General features: G+C 50.3%; 4 protein-coding genes across 8 annotated transcripts; 3 read left to right on the top strand and 1 right to left on the bottom strand.

Annotated features, from left to right (window-relative positions):
- Nucleotides 1-53: 53 nt before the first annotated feature.
- Nucleotides 54-3,808, top strand: FVEG_05164 (glycogen [starch] synthase). 3 transcript variants are annotated; one of them, XM_018893247.1, is made up of 6 exons: nucleotides 54-373; nucleotides 537-951; nucleotides 1,023-1,120; nucleotides 1,173-1,448; nucleotides 1,506-3,064; nucleotides 3,116-3,808. In XM_018893247.1, exons 2-6 carry the CDS (start codon nucleotides 873-875, stop codon nucleotides 3,219-3,221), a joined length of 2,118 nt encoding a protein of 705 aa, XP_018750078.1. In that variant the 5' UTR covers nucleotides 54-373; nucleotides 537-872; the 3' UTR covers nucleotides 3,222-3,808. The 3 variants fall into 3 exon arrangements, with proteins under 3 accessions (XP_018750078.1, XP_018750077.1, XP_018750076.1); XM_018893246.1 differs by having other exon boundaries at nucleotides 496-951; XM_018893245.1 differs by having other exon boundaries at nucleotides 54-951.
- Nucleotides 3,809-4,918: 1,110 nt separating this feature from the next.
- FVEG_05163 (hypothetical protein) lies at nucleotides 4,919-8,553 on the top strand. The gene is made up of 2 exons (XM_018893244.1): nucleotides 4,919-6,026; nucleotides 6,085-8,553. Exons 1-2 carry the CDS (start codon nucleotides 5,557-5,559, stop codon nucleotides 8,042-8,044), a joined length of 2,430 nt encoding a protein of 809 aa, XP_018750075.1. The 5' UTR covers nucleotides 4,919-5,556; the 3' UTR covers nucleotides 8,045-8,553.
- FVEG_05162 (hypothetical protein) lies at nucleotides 8,279-10,151 on the bottom strand. 2 transcript variants are annotated; one of them, XM_018893242.1, is made up of 3 exons: nucleotides 9,810-10,151; nucleotides 8,812-9,740; nucleotides 8,279-8,763 (listed from the first exon to the last, which is right to left on the bottom strand). In XM_018893242.1, the coding sequence occupies exons 1-3, from the start codon at nucleotides 9,904-9,906 to the stop codon at nucleotides 8,416-8,418; spliced, it is 1,374 nt and encodes a 457-aa protein (XP_018750073.1). In that variant the 5' UTR covers nucleotides 9,907-10,151; the 3' UTR covers nucleotides 8,279-8,415. The 2 variants fall into 2 exon arrangements, with proteins under 2 accessions (XP_018750073.1, XP_018750074.1); XM_018893243.1 differs by lacking the exon at nucleotides 8,279-8,763 and having other exon boundaries at nucleotides 8,764-9,740.
- A 1,384-nt stretch (nucleotides 10,152-11,535) lies between these two features.
- On the top strand, nucleotides 11,536-14,183 carry FVEG_05161 (DnaJ like subfamily A member 2). Of its 2 annotated transcripts, XM_018893241.1 has the most exons (5): nucleotides 11,536-12,011; nucleotides 12,167-12,265; nucleotides 12,321-12,390; nucleotides 12,442-13,266; nucleotides 13,316-14,183. In XM_018893241.1, exons 2-5 carry the CDS (start codon nucleotides 12,230-12,232, stop codon nucleotides 13,633-13,635), a joined length of 1,251 nt encoding a protein of 416 aa, XP_018750072.1. In that variant the 5' UTR covers nucleotides 11,536-12,011; nucleotides 12,167-12,229; the 3' UTR covers nucleotides 13,636-14,183. The 2 variants fall into 2 exon arrangements, with proteins under 2 accessions (XP_018750072.1, XP_018750071.1); XM_018893240.1 differs by having other exon boundaries at nucleotides 11,536-12,265.
- The last annotated feature ends 6 nt before the right edge of the window (nucleotides 14,184-14,189 follow it).

Raw genomic sequence — 14,189 nt, 5'->3', positions numbered from 1 at the left:
TACCCGTAGGAGCATCAACACCACCTCAGCTGGAGGCGATATCACGGCCGAGAGTTGCTGTAGTGGCCTCTTGGTACCTGCCAAGTACATTCTTACACCATCTTTTTCGTGAACTCAACGTCCTCTACACAATCCCCCTGCATATTGGTTGCTTGCTTCCAACTTCCCGGGCTCGAAATTTCTCCCTTATACTTCCATTTTTCCTTTTTATTTTTCTTTCCCTGCGTTTTTTCTCTCCTCCTCACCACACTTGGGTTCCTCTCTCCCTCTCTCATCTCAATTGGTGTAGCACTCGAAAACACCAAAGCAAATCAATCGCCACCGCCTGGACCTGAGATCCATTGTACTAGGTATTATAGCAGTACCCATCGCTGTTAGTCTTTCTGGCTCCTACATGTCCGCTCCCCATGGGCACATGTCCATCTGCGAATGGATCCCCCCATCCCCTGTGAATGCCCCATGTTCGCTCAGTGCTCATCCATCCATCGCATGCAGATCCGTTTCTTAGGCTAGGTTCACTCTCATCAGCGGCACAGTGACGCAACATCGAGACCACCACCATCTCGATTCGATCCCCTCCGTTTCGCTTCTGCCGATTCCCCCCAGCCACGCGCTTCGCTACTCCCGAGAAAACTCTCAATTGGCTTCGCAGACCATCGTTACAGCTTCCTACTCCTTTATTACAGCTCCTTTCCCAGCTCTCCAGCTCTCCTGTTACTGTCCACCTTGAAGGTCTCTGCGCTAGCTCCACTGCTCAATTCAACGCGACCAGACCCCTGGCCGAAGCCCATCAGATCATCGCGTTCACTGTCTACCTTTCTTCCCCTCAGCGACTTACTCCTCACTTCTTGAATTGAGGTAAACACGTCAAGATGAGTGAAGGCGAGCAACAGACTCGCGATATCAAGAACCACCTTCTCTTTGAGATTGCTACTGAGGTAGCTCATCGAGGTCAGTCATCTGCGACAGCAAAATCCTTCATTCTCGCGAGTCTTCACATACTAACCCGCGGCGCAACACAGTCGGTGGTATCTACTCAGTTATCAAATCCAAGGCTCCTGTTACAACAGCTGAATATGGCGATCGCTACACATTGATTGGTCCCCTTAACCATCAATCGGTAAGACTTCCCCTTGAAGATTATCATGACTTCCACGTACTGACCACAATAGGCCGCCGTTGAGGTCGAGGAGATGGAACCCACCAGCCCGGAAATCGCTGCTACCCTACAGTCCATGAGAGATCGAGGAGTTCACATTGTTTATGGCCGTTGGTTGATTGAAGGGGCTCCCAGAGTTATTCTAATTGACACCAAGACCGCCTATGGTCGCATGGATGAGTGGAAGGCTGATTTGTGGGAAGCCGCGAGCATTCCTTCACCACCTGGTGATGATGAGACCAACGAGGCCATTGTGTTCGGTTATCTGGTCGCCTGGTTCCTAGGAGAGGTAAATTAGCTTGGCTATTCCATTCGTATCAGACCTGCTAACCTTGATATCTTATAGTTCGTCTGCCATGAGAAGAAGAGGGCTGTCATTGCTCACTTTCACGAGTGGCTTGCTGGCGTTGCCCTGCCCCTCTGCAAGAAGCGCCGCATCGATGTGACGACGATCTTTACCACGCACGCCACTCTTCTCGGCCGATATCTCTGCGCTGGCTCTGTGGATTTCTACAACAACTTGCAATGGTTCGATGTCGATGCTGAGGCTGGTAAGCGCGGTATCTACCACCGATACTGCATCGAACGAGCAGCCGCGCATGCATGTGATGTTTTCACCACCGTCTCTCACATTACAGCGTTTGAGTCCGAGCATCTGCTGAAGCGAAAGCCTGATGGTGTTCTGCCCAATGGTCTGAATGTCACAAAGTTCTCGGCGGTTCATGAATTCCAAAACCTGCATCAGCAGGCAAAGGAGAAGATTCATGACTTTGTTCGAGGGCACTTCTACGGTCACTACGACTTTGATCCCGACAACACACTGTACCTCTTCACCGCCGGTCGTTACGAGTTCAGGAATAAGGGTGTCGACATGTTCATTGAGTCCCTAGCACGATTGAACCATCGGCTCAAGGCCGCTGGTAGCAAGGTGACAGTTGTTGCTTTCATTATCATGCCTGCTCAGACCACTTCGCTCACTGTGGAGGCGCTGAAGGGTCAAGCGGTTATCAAGTCACTCCGAGATACCACACACGTTATTGAGCAAAGCATCGGTCGTCGCATCTTTGAGCGGTCTCTTAAGTGGCATGAGGGTGACCCCATGCCCGATGAGAAGGAACTCATCTCTGCTCAAGACCGAGTTCTACTTCGCCGTCGTCTCTTTGCCATGAAGCGTCACGGACTTCCCCCAATTGTCACCCATAATATGCTCAACGATCATGAGGACCCTGTCCTGAACCAGATTCGACGTGTACAACTTTTCAACCACCCCACCGACCGAGTCAAGGTAGTCTTCCACCCTGAGTTCCTCAACTCTGCCAATCCTGTTCTTCCTCTCGATTACGACGACTTTGTCCGAGGTTGTCATCTGGGCGTCTTCTCTTCGTACTATGAGCCTTGGGGCTATACTCCCGCCGAATGTACTGTCATGGGCGTGCCCAGCATTACCACTAACCTTTCAGGCTTTGGATGCTACATGGAAGAGCTTATCGAGAACTCGAGCGACTATGGTATCTACATTGTGGATCGACGAACCAAGGGCGTTGACGATTCCGTCAACCAGCTCACTTCGTTCATGTACGACTTTTGCGGCAAGAGTCGCCGCCAGCGTATCAACCAACGAAACCGCACGGAGCGTCTTAGCGACCTCCTCGACTGGAAGCGCATGGGCATGGAGTATGTCAAGGCTCGTCAGCTAGCGCTACGCCGTGCCTACCCCAATTCTTTCAGTGGCGACGATGAGGAGGAGGACTTTATACCTGGTGTCGAGCAAAAGATTTCGCGACCCTTCTCTGTGCCCGGTTCGCCACGAGACCGCACTGGCATGATGACTCCCGGCGATTTTGCCAGTCTTCAGGAAGGCCGTGAAGGCTTGAGCACTGAGGACTACGTTGCATGGAAGCTTCCGTAAGTGAACTTTCGTACTTGACTTGACGCCGTTACTAATATCGTTCGCAGTGAGGAAGAGGACCCCGACGAGTACCCATTCCCCCTCACTCTTCGAACGAAGCAGCCTGCCCCCCATAGCCCTTCTGATAACGTGCCTGTCAACGGAACCCAGTAGGACCGATATTCCAGACTCTTTCGGACAGGGCTTGGAGAAGAGGCTGAAGGGGAGGGGTTGTATTTGAGTAGATGGGCGGACTTTGATTAATTATTGTTGTTTTTATGGGAACGAGCAAGAGGTGGAAAGGAGCTTTCTCATCAGGCAGAAGCTTGTATGTCATTACTGGTGTTGACACACATCCGCATTGTCGCAATTTGCATCCCGTGCTTTTCTAGTTAACCAGTTGCATCCACTTGGGAAATCTGTTTATGAAGCTTCTGCAGCTATTCCGGCCCTTGCTTGCCATGATGAATCGATCTAAATAACTGAGTAACCTCAGACATGCAGGTGCCTTAACCTGGCCTTGAGCTATCCGAGCTCGCCAGGTATGGTGCCAAATATAACAACAGCCCACTCTACTCTAATGCCCACTAGGTTTTTATCTTGATTCAAATATGAATCCCAAGTGTTCTTATCTCCGGTAGCCTGTTGTCCTAAAGGGTACGCCTTTTCTTAGGAATAAATAGTTTAGCTTAAATTGCGTTTAATTTAGAGGAGTATTGAGTCACCTATATTCAAATCTTTGTCGACAGAAAGTCAGAGCCTATCATTATCATGGATGTCATTGAGAGACTACCTACCTTAGGTACCTTAAAAAAAAAAAAGTAATCTAGCCCCATTTATATCATCCAACGACAGCCCTAGAGCTTCTCACAACTCCAGGAAGGCGGCTACAGTAATGAATGGCTAATGTCAAGACGAATTGTATGTATTCTATACAATCCATACGTTACAACGAATTCAAGCCTCCACCCACCAAGCCAGGGTAGCTAGGTAGCATGATGTGCACCGTGCAGTTGCATGCGGGAGCGAATGAGACCCCTAGAGCTGAAGGACGTAAATTGGAGAAGCTACCTAGGTATGATAGCATCAGCACATGGTTCGCCATTGGCGGTGAAGGATATGGCACACTTGATGCAGCGCGAATGCATGGCAGCGGGACGATGCCGTGGTGACAGACGCTTAGTTGCGTGTAAACAAATAGTGTTCATCATGGCAACATGACAACATTGGGCAAGGGAAGTGTTATAACTTAGGTACCTATAGGTAGGTAAGGTAGTTAGTTGGAGGTCAGCATGATGCGAAAGAGAATATTTGCCAGCCATGAGGAGTGTGTTTCTTTGCGCTAAACTTGTATAAGAGAGAAGTCATGCGTTTTTCTCCTGGTTGAAATCATTCATTGATTGTTCTTTGTTTTGATGCTGTAGTCCATGATATTCCCCAGACCCTTTCCTTTATCTATCGCGTGTTTGTTTTAAGAGAGGCGGATACAGAGTACTGCAGCTGCATCGACACCCTAGGCTATCACAGCACACTGCATCGCACCACCATTTTCAGACTCTCGCATGGAGGTCACTTGAATCCTTGCTGCGGTTCAGACTTCCCCGGGTTTCTTTGCTTGTCTCCCTGTCCATCCCCTCTAGCCCCTGTATCGTCCCTGTCCGAACCCCTCCGGGAGAGGGTTTAGAAGCGGTGACAACGAACCAAACAAAGCCTGATGAACCTGGGGGCAAGAGTAAGAGGCCAGCTGCTCTCAAATTGAGGAGAATCCAATGTTCCTTTCTCTGACCCAACACAGTCCCTCTCAGTTTATTCCATGAACATTCACAGCGTTGGCACCAGGGCCGCTGGATCACTTTTCATCTATTGCTATCCTTTCTTTGTCAATAGCTTCACTCCACTTTGAGTCTGAGCACAGCCGACTTCTCCTGCATATCCGAACTGTCGATTGTTTATATACACGCATACATCCCACCCATAGCTGGATGCTTTCTGACTCCCGTCATCTTCTTCTGTCTCTATCCCTCTCTTTTTCCCAGAGAGACGACTAATTACTCCCATCATCTCGTTGAATCCCCACCACCTCACCGTTTTCGAATTTCCGGTCTAGTTATTTGTCCCGCTGCGACAACATCCATCGTGTCACATTTCTTCCGTCGTTCAATTTCTCCGGTCACTCCTCCTGGACAAGACCTTTCACCTCTCGACCGCCCCCGAAACGTCGGTACCTCAGCTCTCCAGCAACAGACCACCAGCCGATCAAGTACCCAATCTGCCAATACATACCCGTGCTCATTCCCACTAAAACGAAAGCCAAAGCTAAAAGCCGACGGTACCTGACGGGAACTAAAAATATTGTTAGCACAGCCAAGAAAAGCTCGTTGCTCCCCGAGAACAAAGGTTGCCCCCCTTTTTGCCAGATGCGGCGTGGGGTGTAAACAAATGAGACACGCCAGCAATCAGCACCCGACACCGAAATAAGGGCCCCAGCTGGGCCTTGCCGCCTCCCAAGATGCCTTCTGCTACAACAACAACATCTACGGTTCCTCATAGACCAACGACTCCAAAACTCCGTCCCAGGAGCTCCTCACGCGCCATCCGAAGACCGAATAGTGCTGCATCAACCCCTAACCTCAAGTCCGCATACGCTTCGCATTCGCGCGCCGCGCCGCCGCCTCTACCACGCAAAGGTTCCTTGGCCCAGCTCACACAAGGCTCCCTCGCCAGCATCCCCGATGTTTCTGAGAGCTACGCAGTTGATACTGTCCTGAGCGACTCCTCACAAAACATGATGCCTCCTACGACGCCCGGACGCTCACAGGCTGTGAACGTAGCACTTGGTGATATCGTTGATGTCCCTGGTGGAATGCATGGCGTTGTTCGTTTCGTTGGTCCTGTGCAAGGTAAGAAGGGAGTTTTTGCTGGTGTCGAGCTCGACCAAGACTTTGCTAGCCGAGGCAAAAATGATGGCGATGTAGACGGGTAAGAATAATACAGTGTAGCCTCTCATGAGTTTTTAGACACTGACGGTAGCCAACAGCATATCATACTTCACAACAACAATCCCTGGCGCCGGTATCTTCTTACCAGCCGCCAAGGCCCTTCCTCGTCGCGATTCGATCCCGCCCTTTCCCATGACGCCAGGCGCGATGGGCGGACTTCGGGCTGGCAACCAAAACTCGCTCAACTACACTTCCCCAACACCTGGTCTCCCGAAGTTTAGTGCTTCTGTTGGACCCGGTGCCCGGGCTCCCAGTCCTCAGCAAAAGCTGGCACCCAGAACTTCCCTTCCCCGGCCCGACTCTCCTGTACGCCGGATGCAGATGACGCCTGGCCCAAGACCCTCCATGACAACACCTGCCAAAACTCCCACCAGATATGGTAGTCCAACGCAGTCACGCTTCGCTCAGAGCGTCCGCGGTACATCGGGTGATCCGAGCAAGAGACCTCAGAGAATGGATCGGAAGCCAAGTCATGGACCACGAAGTGCTTCAGCCTTGGGGTCGATATCAGGCCTTGACGATGACGCTGCCCCTTTGGGAATCCAGCGAACCGGTACTAATGGAAGCTCTGGGTCAGTCTCGTCGTTCGCCATGAAGATTCGGCCTGCGTCCCGCATCAACGTTAATGATGAGGAACTCGATCGGCTACGATCACAGATTGAAGATCGTGATCGGCAACTAAAGGAGCAATCCGCTACATTAGCCGACATGGAGAGTAGCTTAGTTGAACTGCAAGGTCTCATGGAGCAAGCAGACATGCCGACAGTGCAACGAAACAGCTGGGACAACAAGGACACTGCGCAGCTGCGTCAACTACTAAGAGAAAAGAACGACAAGATTGCCATGCTCACAGCAGAGTTTGACGCGCATCGAGCTGACTTCCGGAGCACTATCGACACTCTGGAGCTTGCCAGCACCGAAACTGAGCGCGTGTATGAGAAACGGATAGAGGAGCTGATGGCCGATGTTCGAGAACTCGAGTCACGGAATCTAGACGTCGATTCTGTCGCGACCCAGCTAAAGCAACTGGAAGAACTGGTTCAAGAACTCGAGGAAGGTTTAGAGGATGCTCGTCGGGGTGAAGCAGAAGCTCGAGGGGAAGTTGAGTTCTTGCGAGGAGAGGTTGAGCGAACAAGGACAGAATTGCGTCGCGAACGCGAAAAGTCATCATCAGCTCCTCCAGCAGATGGCGATCATACAGTATCTTCCAAAGAGCTTGAGCAAAAAGACGATGAGATTAGAGGCCTCAAAGCTATCATTCATTCCCTCAGTCGAGACTCTATTCCTGGAGAGCCCAAGCCTCCTGCACCAAGGCCTGGTTCATTGATGGCTGAAGATGTTGTGGCGAATAAGATCGCGCGCGATAACCTCGAGCGACAAGTTGCTGAGCTACAATCTCTCCTTGAGAAGAAGAACAGTCGTGAGGACGAACTCGAGAAGGAGCTTGATACAATCCGTCAGAACGGCACAGCGGCCAACAGGTCTTCTTTCAGAGACTCCCGAGATACCGTCGTAATGGCCCAGGCAATGGAGAACCGGCCAGTCGAGAACCTCAAGAGATCCAGTACCGCTACACACAAGCGGGTCAGCACCCTCGACACAATGCCAGAGAGTGACGACTACTCCAATGCCACAGAGACTAGCACCCTCTGGTGTGAGATCTGTGAGACTAACGGTCACGATATCCTAACCTGCACCAACATGTTCGGTCCTGATGGCGCTAAGACCAACGGCGAGTCAAAGGCCATCAAGAAGGCCAGTCGCGAGGAGCTTAAGCCGCATACCCCTACAGGTGATGACGCCCCTGCGCCTCTCACTCCATTCAGACTCAAGAGTGCTGGACCTCCCTCTCCTGCAGTTAAGATCATGCCGAACCCCATGGAGTCAGGCCCCGTTGCTGGCAAGGAAAGTGGCATCATGGACCCCGAGAAGTGGTGTGCGCTATGTGAGCGTGACGGCCATGACAGCGTGGATTGCCCCTTCGAGGATGCCTTTTAAGGGCCAAATTCAAATATTTGTTTTCTTAACGCATGGCATGTTGGAGAATCATTGGAACGATCAGCGCGGCTTTTCTTGACGCCTCGCGAAGGACCATTAACCTATGTTTGGTGTAAGGGGCGTGATGAAAATCGCCTCATGCATGTATCCCCTTTTCATGTTCTTATTTTCGAAGCTTGGGTCGGCAGTCAGGTTTTGAATGCTTGGTCTTTGTCTGGTAAGGCACTGTTCGTGATACCATATTCTTACTCGTGTTTTATATCATCAGCCTGTCGTGTAGCACTTGTCCTGTAATACTATGTGGCATGGTATACCAGACTGTCTTTAGGTCAATATTCCTTAATAATGTGAAGACAGTAGTTGTGTGTTATCTATCGCCTCGGTGTACCCTGAAAGATGTCGCTGCCTATATTTATTTCCTGCGAGATTTGCATTCTCTCCCCTCGAGCACTATGCCACCACCGAACACTCTTCCACAGCTCACCATCCCACTCACCTGCTAAAGTACGATACTTCATTAAAAACCATATACTGGGCTCCCAACTACGTGAGTCCCATGGCACACCTGCACCCATGCCACGTGAGTTCATTCCAGCTCCCCAGCATGTGAAACCGCCGGAAAGAATATCATGGCACAAGGCCCCTTCATCAATGGCATTAGGATCTTGGTCGAGAACGGTGATGAGGTTCTCACGAAAGGTTTTGAACGGAATAACATCCTAGCTGCATTAGTACACAAGAGCATGAAGTCGTCCATACTGACACACAATATAAGGATGATGTCCAAACGTTAACTGTTTCTCAATCGGCTGAAGATCAGATGATACATCCAAGAATCTTGACTTCACAAAGGACAATTTTGATGGATGGTGGCCTTCGTCCGACGTGACAGAGAACACACTGCAACCGTCATCGTGGAGTATCTCGTCTACACCCCCCATACCGAGAGCGTAGCAGTTTGCGAATATTGCACCAAATATCCCCGGATCCATTGTGTATTGCGTTGGGAAAAGCGATGGTCTCGCATTTGCTGTCCTGATCAATGCTTTGGCAAATAGGATGGCTTGGATTTGGCCAGGAGTCTGACGTAGCATCTTTTGTGGAGGAGATGGAGATTTTGGTTCCCGGGTATCCTTTTGTAGGCGACGAAGAAGATATTGTTTCTGTTCAATGCTGAGTCTCTCTACTCCATGTAGGACGTCTTTCAAGGAACTATCGTCATTGCTCGAGGCTCCTTGAGAGCATCTGTGGCTAGAGTCTGGACTATCCTCGAAGGCTTCTTCTATGGCCCTATAGCCTATGCAGTCTGCTGGGGACTGGCCTGTAAACGTTGGGGATTGTTGTATAAGCCCATGCGTGACAGCTTCCCATTGCTCATGAGATCCAAGGTTGGGAGCGTTGTCTTTGTCAAGCACTGGGGGAAACTCCGGTGCCAGTTGGTTAGGAATGATCGTCGGAACCGACTCATGAGTAAAATCTGCCCAGGCTTGCGGCGCAGAATAGGTTTCAGTGCCATCGAATCTGTTGAGATCCAATGTTATGAGATGGTTAGTCAGAGGTGCTGGAGGAGCGCTGATGTCACTCGAACCACTGGGGCCCGGAACATCATATATATTACCGTTACCGGTGATGCTAGGAATGTTGCTGGGGTCTAGAAGCTCATTTAGAAGGGCCAGCTTCCGCTTCCGCTTTTCGCCTGTGATACCAAAGTTGATGGTGTCAGTATAGTCAAATCTGCCGATATGACATCAGGAAGAGTACATACGATAGTTTCGGCTAGCAAGACGGTTCTGTTCACGACGTGCCTCGCTATTGCGTTTGGCTGACGCCTTGCCCTTCTGAATCTTTGTGCTCTCACCCATAATGTTCCATTGGATGGCAACGAGGTAAGATTAGGGTAAGGAGATGTGAAGGATGACGGATGACTGTGGCACCAAGGACTATATGTTTTCTTGTTCTTCCGCTTTTAGTCGCTTTGGGCTTATCGGGGGCACAAAGGGCTTTCTGGACAATTCTGGATTATTGTCGTTCAAAAATACCAAAATGTTTTGAGTCGCAGCAAGATTGATTGACGCTTCATTACACAAACACATAGTTGAAGTTGTTGAGTTAAGCAAGAGGTCCCACTTTTAGACTTCCAATTCCTTACTGCTGTTTATTGACCAATCACATTAATCACTTTACTGATTCTATCGTTCCATGAGGCTCTGTGTAGGTACTCTAAGGAACACTAACCTTAGGGAGCCGGGGAGCAAGAAAACACAAGACATAAGTTTAGGGTGATAAAATAAAGTCTACAAATGGTACCCTAAACCTATCCTAAATTTATCCAAGTTAGCTACCTAAGTTACCTAAATATTTTATCACTTAGGCTTCAGGTCCTGAGTTTTGCTTCCTCCCCTAGCCTAACTTAGGGAAGGCAAAGCAACTTTCAAGATATCTACTACCTAGTCTATCATACTTCTGGGTCGAAGGTTTTCTGCTTTCTGAAGATCAGAGTGTATCCCCCGATCTTTCATAAAACCAGATCGGAAAAGTCTACAGTACGAAAGTAGTACTTGCGTCAAAACTGACGTTGCTTGAAAGACGAAACTGGAGACCCGTGGAATACCATGGACTGTTTCATCGCCCGAGAGAAGCCTGGCGATGATCTCACATGTCAATGTTCTGTGTAATCTCATTACTCGATCCTGCATGGTCAGGGAGGTAGGACACAGGGTTTGTTTATAGTACAACAAACAATACATGTGTAGTTCGGGGACCCCCGTTGATTGAGAGAAGATGGTGGAAGTTTCCAGGCTCTAGGCAAAGCACGCGACTTTTTAAGTCCATGCTGACCATTTATAGATACATCTGTTGGAACAATATAGTCAGAGAATCCGGAGTATAACGGCATCAAACCGTAAACTGTCATTGCGCCCTCCGAGTCAGGTATTCTAAGCTTCCGCGGTGACAGGGGATGTCGGGCAGGCTTTTTTGAAGAGGCGAAGAGTGAGCGAATCAGTGCAACACGCTGCATGCCTGGACAGAAGCATCGGGGTCGGGTTGTGGGGTCCTAAATCGGACCCTGCGGCTGGAGAGAAAAAAATCGAAGAACTTTTGGCCACTGCAGGAAGGGCCCCAGGGGCCTTTTGGAGGGGTTCTGGGGACGCCTTGCAGGGAGGTCTGTTAGTGAGGTACCTACACAGCCTGGGCAGGCTTGTATGACACCTGCTGAGGCAACGGATGGGGGCGTGTGTGTTTGTTCGGTGTTACGGGTGTAAGCAGCCCGCCGTCCGTAGGTAAGTAAGTAAGGTACCTTAGTTACTGGTACCGGATGCTGCAGTGTGGCCCTAGGATGGCAGGATGGTTTGGAGCCCGTGTGTAGAAGCCCCTGGAAAATCCGAAGACTCTCTAGAAGAAGTTGCGGAAAGATACAGAAAAATGGAAATGAAAATTTGGGTTGGCTTTCAACAGGTTTTCCGCCCTTTTTTTTTTTTTTTTTTGCCGCGTCACAACCTTCAGCCGAGACCTGACTCCTATAGCCCGCCCGCCAGTGTGGTTGTGGTTAGGTACTACTGCGATGCACTAAGACACAGGTCATGCATTATCAGCACCGCCACAGAATCTACATTCTTCCACACAATTCCATGAGGCGCGACTGTGCTGCAGCCTGCCCTTCTTCCATCTCAAAACCCGTCCGCTCAATCCAAATCCAAGTCTCAGCGCCTAATCTTGACTTGATTTGAACTTGACGTTTGACTCACGTTTTTGTTTGAGACACTTTCCTCTCTCTTCTTCTCAGTGGGAATAAACACCCCTCTGTTTTGACATTTGCGAATTTCAGCGCTCTTATCGATCGCCTTTCCCCCCCCTCCACTTATTATTCGAATCGAATTTTAGAGACCAAAACCCGTTCAAACTCGCCGCAGCGCAGCCCCGCCGTCCGTCGGGAGACTCGAGATACATACACCCTTTGGCGAACAAGGTACGCATATAAAAGCACTGTCTTCTTCCTGTGCCAGATCCTCCGTGTACGATGTTGTCATAGTTGATCTTCTTTGCACATCATATCGTTGTTGCGCGCGTGAAAATCTGCGTCTTTGTTTGCTTTGTCCGGGCCTTACTAATATTAAACAATAGTCCTCGCCTCCCCTGTTATCTTGGACCCTAGGGTAACAAAACACAACTCGAACAACCGACACGATGGTCAAGGAAACCAAGTATTACGATACCTTGGGCGTATGTTTTATCGATCCCCAAACAAACTTCGAACAACTGCTAAACCACATTACAGGTTGCCCCTACTGCTACTGAGCAGGAACTGAAGAAGGCTTACAAGGTGGGAGCCCTCAAGTACCACCCTGGTATGTATTCCAAGACACTCTACTCAATTCAACATGTCTAATGCAACACAGACAAGAACGCACACAACCCCGACGCCGAAGAGAAGTTCAAGGAAATCTCTCACGCCTACGAAATTCTTTCCGACTCTCAGAAGCGACAGATCTACGACCAGTATGGTGAGGCCGGCCTCGAGGGAGGTGCCGGCGGTGGTGGAATGGCCGCCGAGGACCTTTTTGCTCAATTCTTCGGAGGTGGAGGATTCGGTGGCATGGGCGGCATGTTCGGCGGTGGTGGTATGAACCGTGGGCCCCCCAAGGCCCGTACCATTCACCACACTCACAAAGTTAGCTTGGAGGATATCTACCGAGGTAAGATCTCTAAGCTCGCTCTGCAACGGTCGATCATCTGCCCCAAGTGTGAGGGTCTCGGCGGTAAGGAGGGTGCTGTCAAGCGATGCACTGGCTGTGACGGCCACGGCATGAAGACAATGATGCGCCAAATGGGCCCCATGATCCAGCGCTTCCAGACTGTCTGCCCCGACTGCAACGGAGAGGGCGAGATCATCAAAGAGAAGGATCGCTGCAAGCAGTGCAACGGAAAGAAGACCACCGTCGACCGTAAGGTCCTCCACGTTCACGTTGACAAGGGCGTACGCAGCGGCACCAAGGTTGAGTTCCGAGGTGAGGGTGATCAAGCGCCCGGTGTCCAGGCTGGCGACGTCGTTTTCGAGATTGAGCAGAAGCCCCATGCCCGCTTCACTCGCCGGGATGACGACCTCCTCTACAACTGCGACATTGAGCTTGTCACAGCTCTGGCTGGTGGCACAATCTACATTGAGCACCTCGACGACCGATGGCTTGCCATTGATATTCTTCCTGGCGAAGCTATTTCTCAAGGTATGTTTCTACTATGATGCGTTCAACAACCGTAAGCTAACTGTTTTAGACGCCGTCAAGATGGTTCGCGGCCAAGGTATGCCCTCTCCCAGGCATCACGACTTTGGCAATATGTACATCAAGTTCAACGTGAAGTTCCCCGAGAAGAACTGGACCGATGACCCCGAAGTTTTCGAGACCCTCCGCAAGGTTCTCCCACCCGCCACGCAGAACGCACCTCCCGGCGATGCCATGTCCGAACCCGCCAGTCTCGAGGATCTGGATAACACAACTCAGAACAGAGTGTTTGGCAACTCCGATGGTATGATGGACGAAGACGACGAGGATGGTCATCCTGGCGGTGAGCGTGTGCAGTGCGCCTCGCAGTAAACCAGTCGGAAGAGAGCGGTGCAATAAACACACACGGCGAGTGCCATAACTGCGTCAGTTGCATGCGCGACTAGGGCATTTCGCACATCCACAGTCTTGGTCAAAGACAGTGCAGCTGAGGGTGGACGTCAGTCCTTGTCGACGACGTCGCTTAATCGTTCAATGATACCAAAATTAGCAGAGGATATGGTCTACTAGGAATTGTGAGCGAGGATGGTACTGGGGACAAGGTGCAGTTGAGTGGGCACCTGAGTTGAACTTCGAACGATCTCGTTTGAGGGGTCAGTGAAGGTGGAGGGAGGGGCTTTCGATCAGGCTTGGCTGGCGTTTTGAGGACATAGACGATTCAAATGAATTTGGTAGTAGCAGATGTAGACCATGAACATGATGATTTGTTTGTTATTCTAATATCGGTTGGCAACATTTACCAGTAAAGCATAAGTGACAAGGGAGGTGGACCGAGGAACCGCCAAAGCTTCAAAAGGATACCTGGCTAGGCTAAGGAAGCAAACTCAGGACCTTGATCTTAGGTGACAAAAGGCTTGGGCAACTGA

This window comes from Fusarium verticillioides, chromosome 3 (genome assembly GCF_000149555.1).
Source record: "Fusarium verticillioides 7600 chromosome 3, whole genome shotgun sequence".
Lineage (NCBI taxonomy): Eukaryota > Fungi > Ascomycota > Sordariomycetes > Hypocreales > Nectriaceae > Fusarium > Fusarium verticillioides.
Note: the sequence above shows the minus strand (reverse complement) of the source record. Positions and strands in the feature narration are given on the sequence as shown.

Coding starts and splice junctions, on each gene's coding strand:
- FVEG_05164 (XM_018893247.1), top strand. CDS start 873: ATGAGTGAAGGCGAGCAACAGACTCGCGATATCAAGAACCACCTTCTC. Junction 1,449..1,505: donor TCGCCTGGTTCCTAGGAGAG/GTAAATTAGCTT, acceptor GATATCTTATAG/TTCGTCTGCCATGAGAAGAA. Junction 3,065..3,115: donor TACGTTGCATGGAAGCTTCC/GTAAGTGAACTT, acceptor TATCGTTCGCAG/TGAGGAAGAGGACCCCGACG.
- FVEG_05162 (XM_018893242.1), bottom strand. CDS start 9,906: ATGGGTGAGAGCACAAAGATTCAGAAGGGCAAGGCGTCAGCCAAACGC. Junction 9,741..9,809: donor TCTTGCTAGCCGAAACTATC/GTATGTACTCTT, acceptor TTGGTATCACAG/GCGAAAAGCGGAAGCGGAAG. Junction 8,764..8,811: donor TTGGACATCATCCTTATATT/GTGTGTCAGTAT, acceptor TAATGCAGCTAG/GATGTTATTCCGTTCAAAAC.
- FVEG_05161 (XM_018893241.1), top strand. CDS start 12,230: ATGGTCAAGGAAACCAAGTATTACGATACCTTGGGC. Junction 12,391..12,441: donor AGCCCTCAAGTACCACCCTG/GTATGTATTCCA, acceptor AATGCAACACAG/ACAAGAACGCACACAACCCC. Junction 13,267..13,315: donor TGGCGAAGCTATTTCTCAAG/GTATGTTTCTAC, acceptor TAACTGTTTTAG/ACGCCGTCAAGATGGTTCGC.
- FVEG_05163 (XM_018893244.1), top strand. CDS start 5,557: ATGCCTTCTGCTACAACAACAACATCTACGGTTCCTCATAGACCAACG. Junction 6,027..6,084: donor AATGATGGCGATGTAGACGG/GTAAGAATAATA, acceptor GGTAGCCAACAG/CATATCATACTTCACAACAA.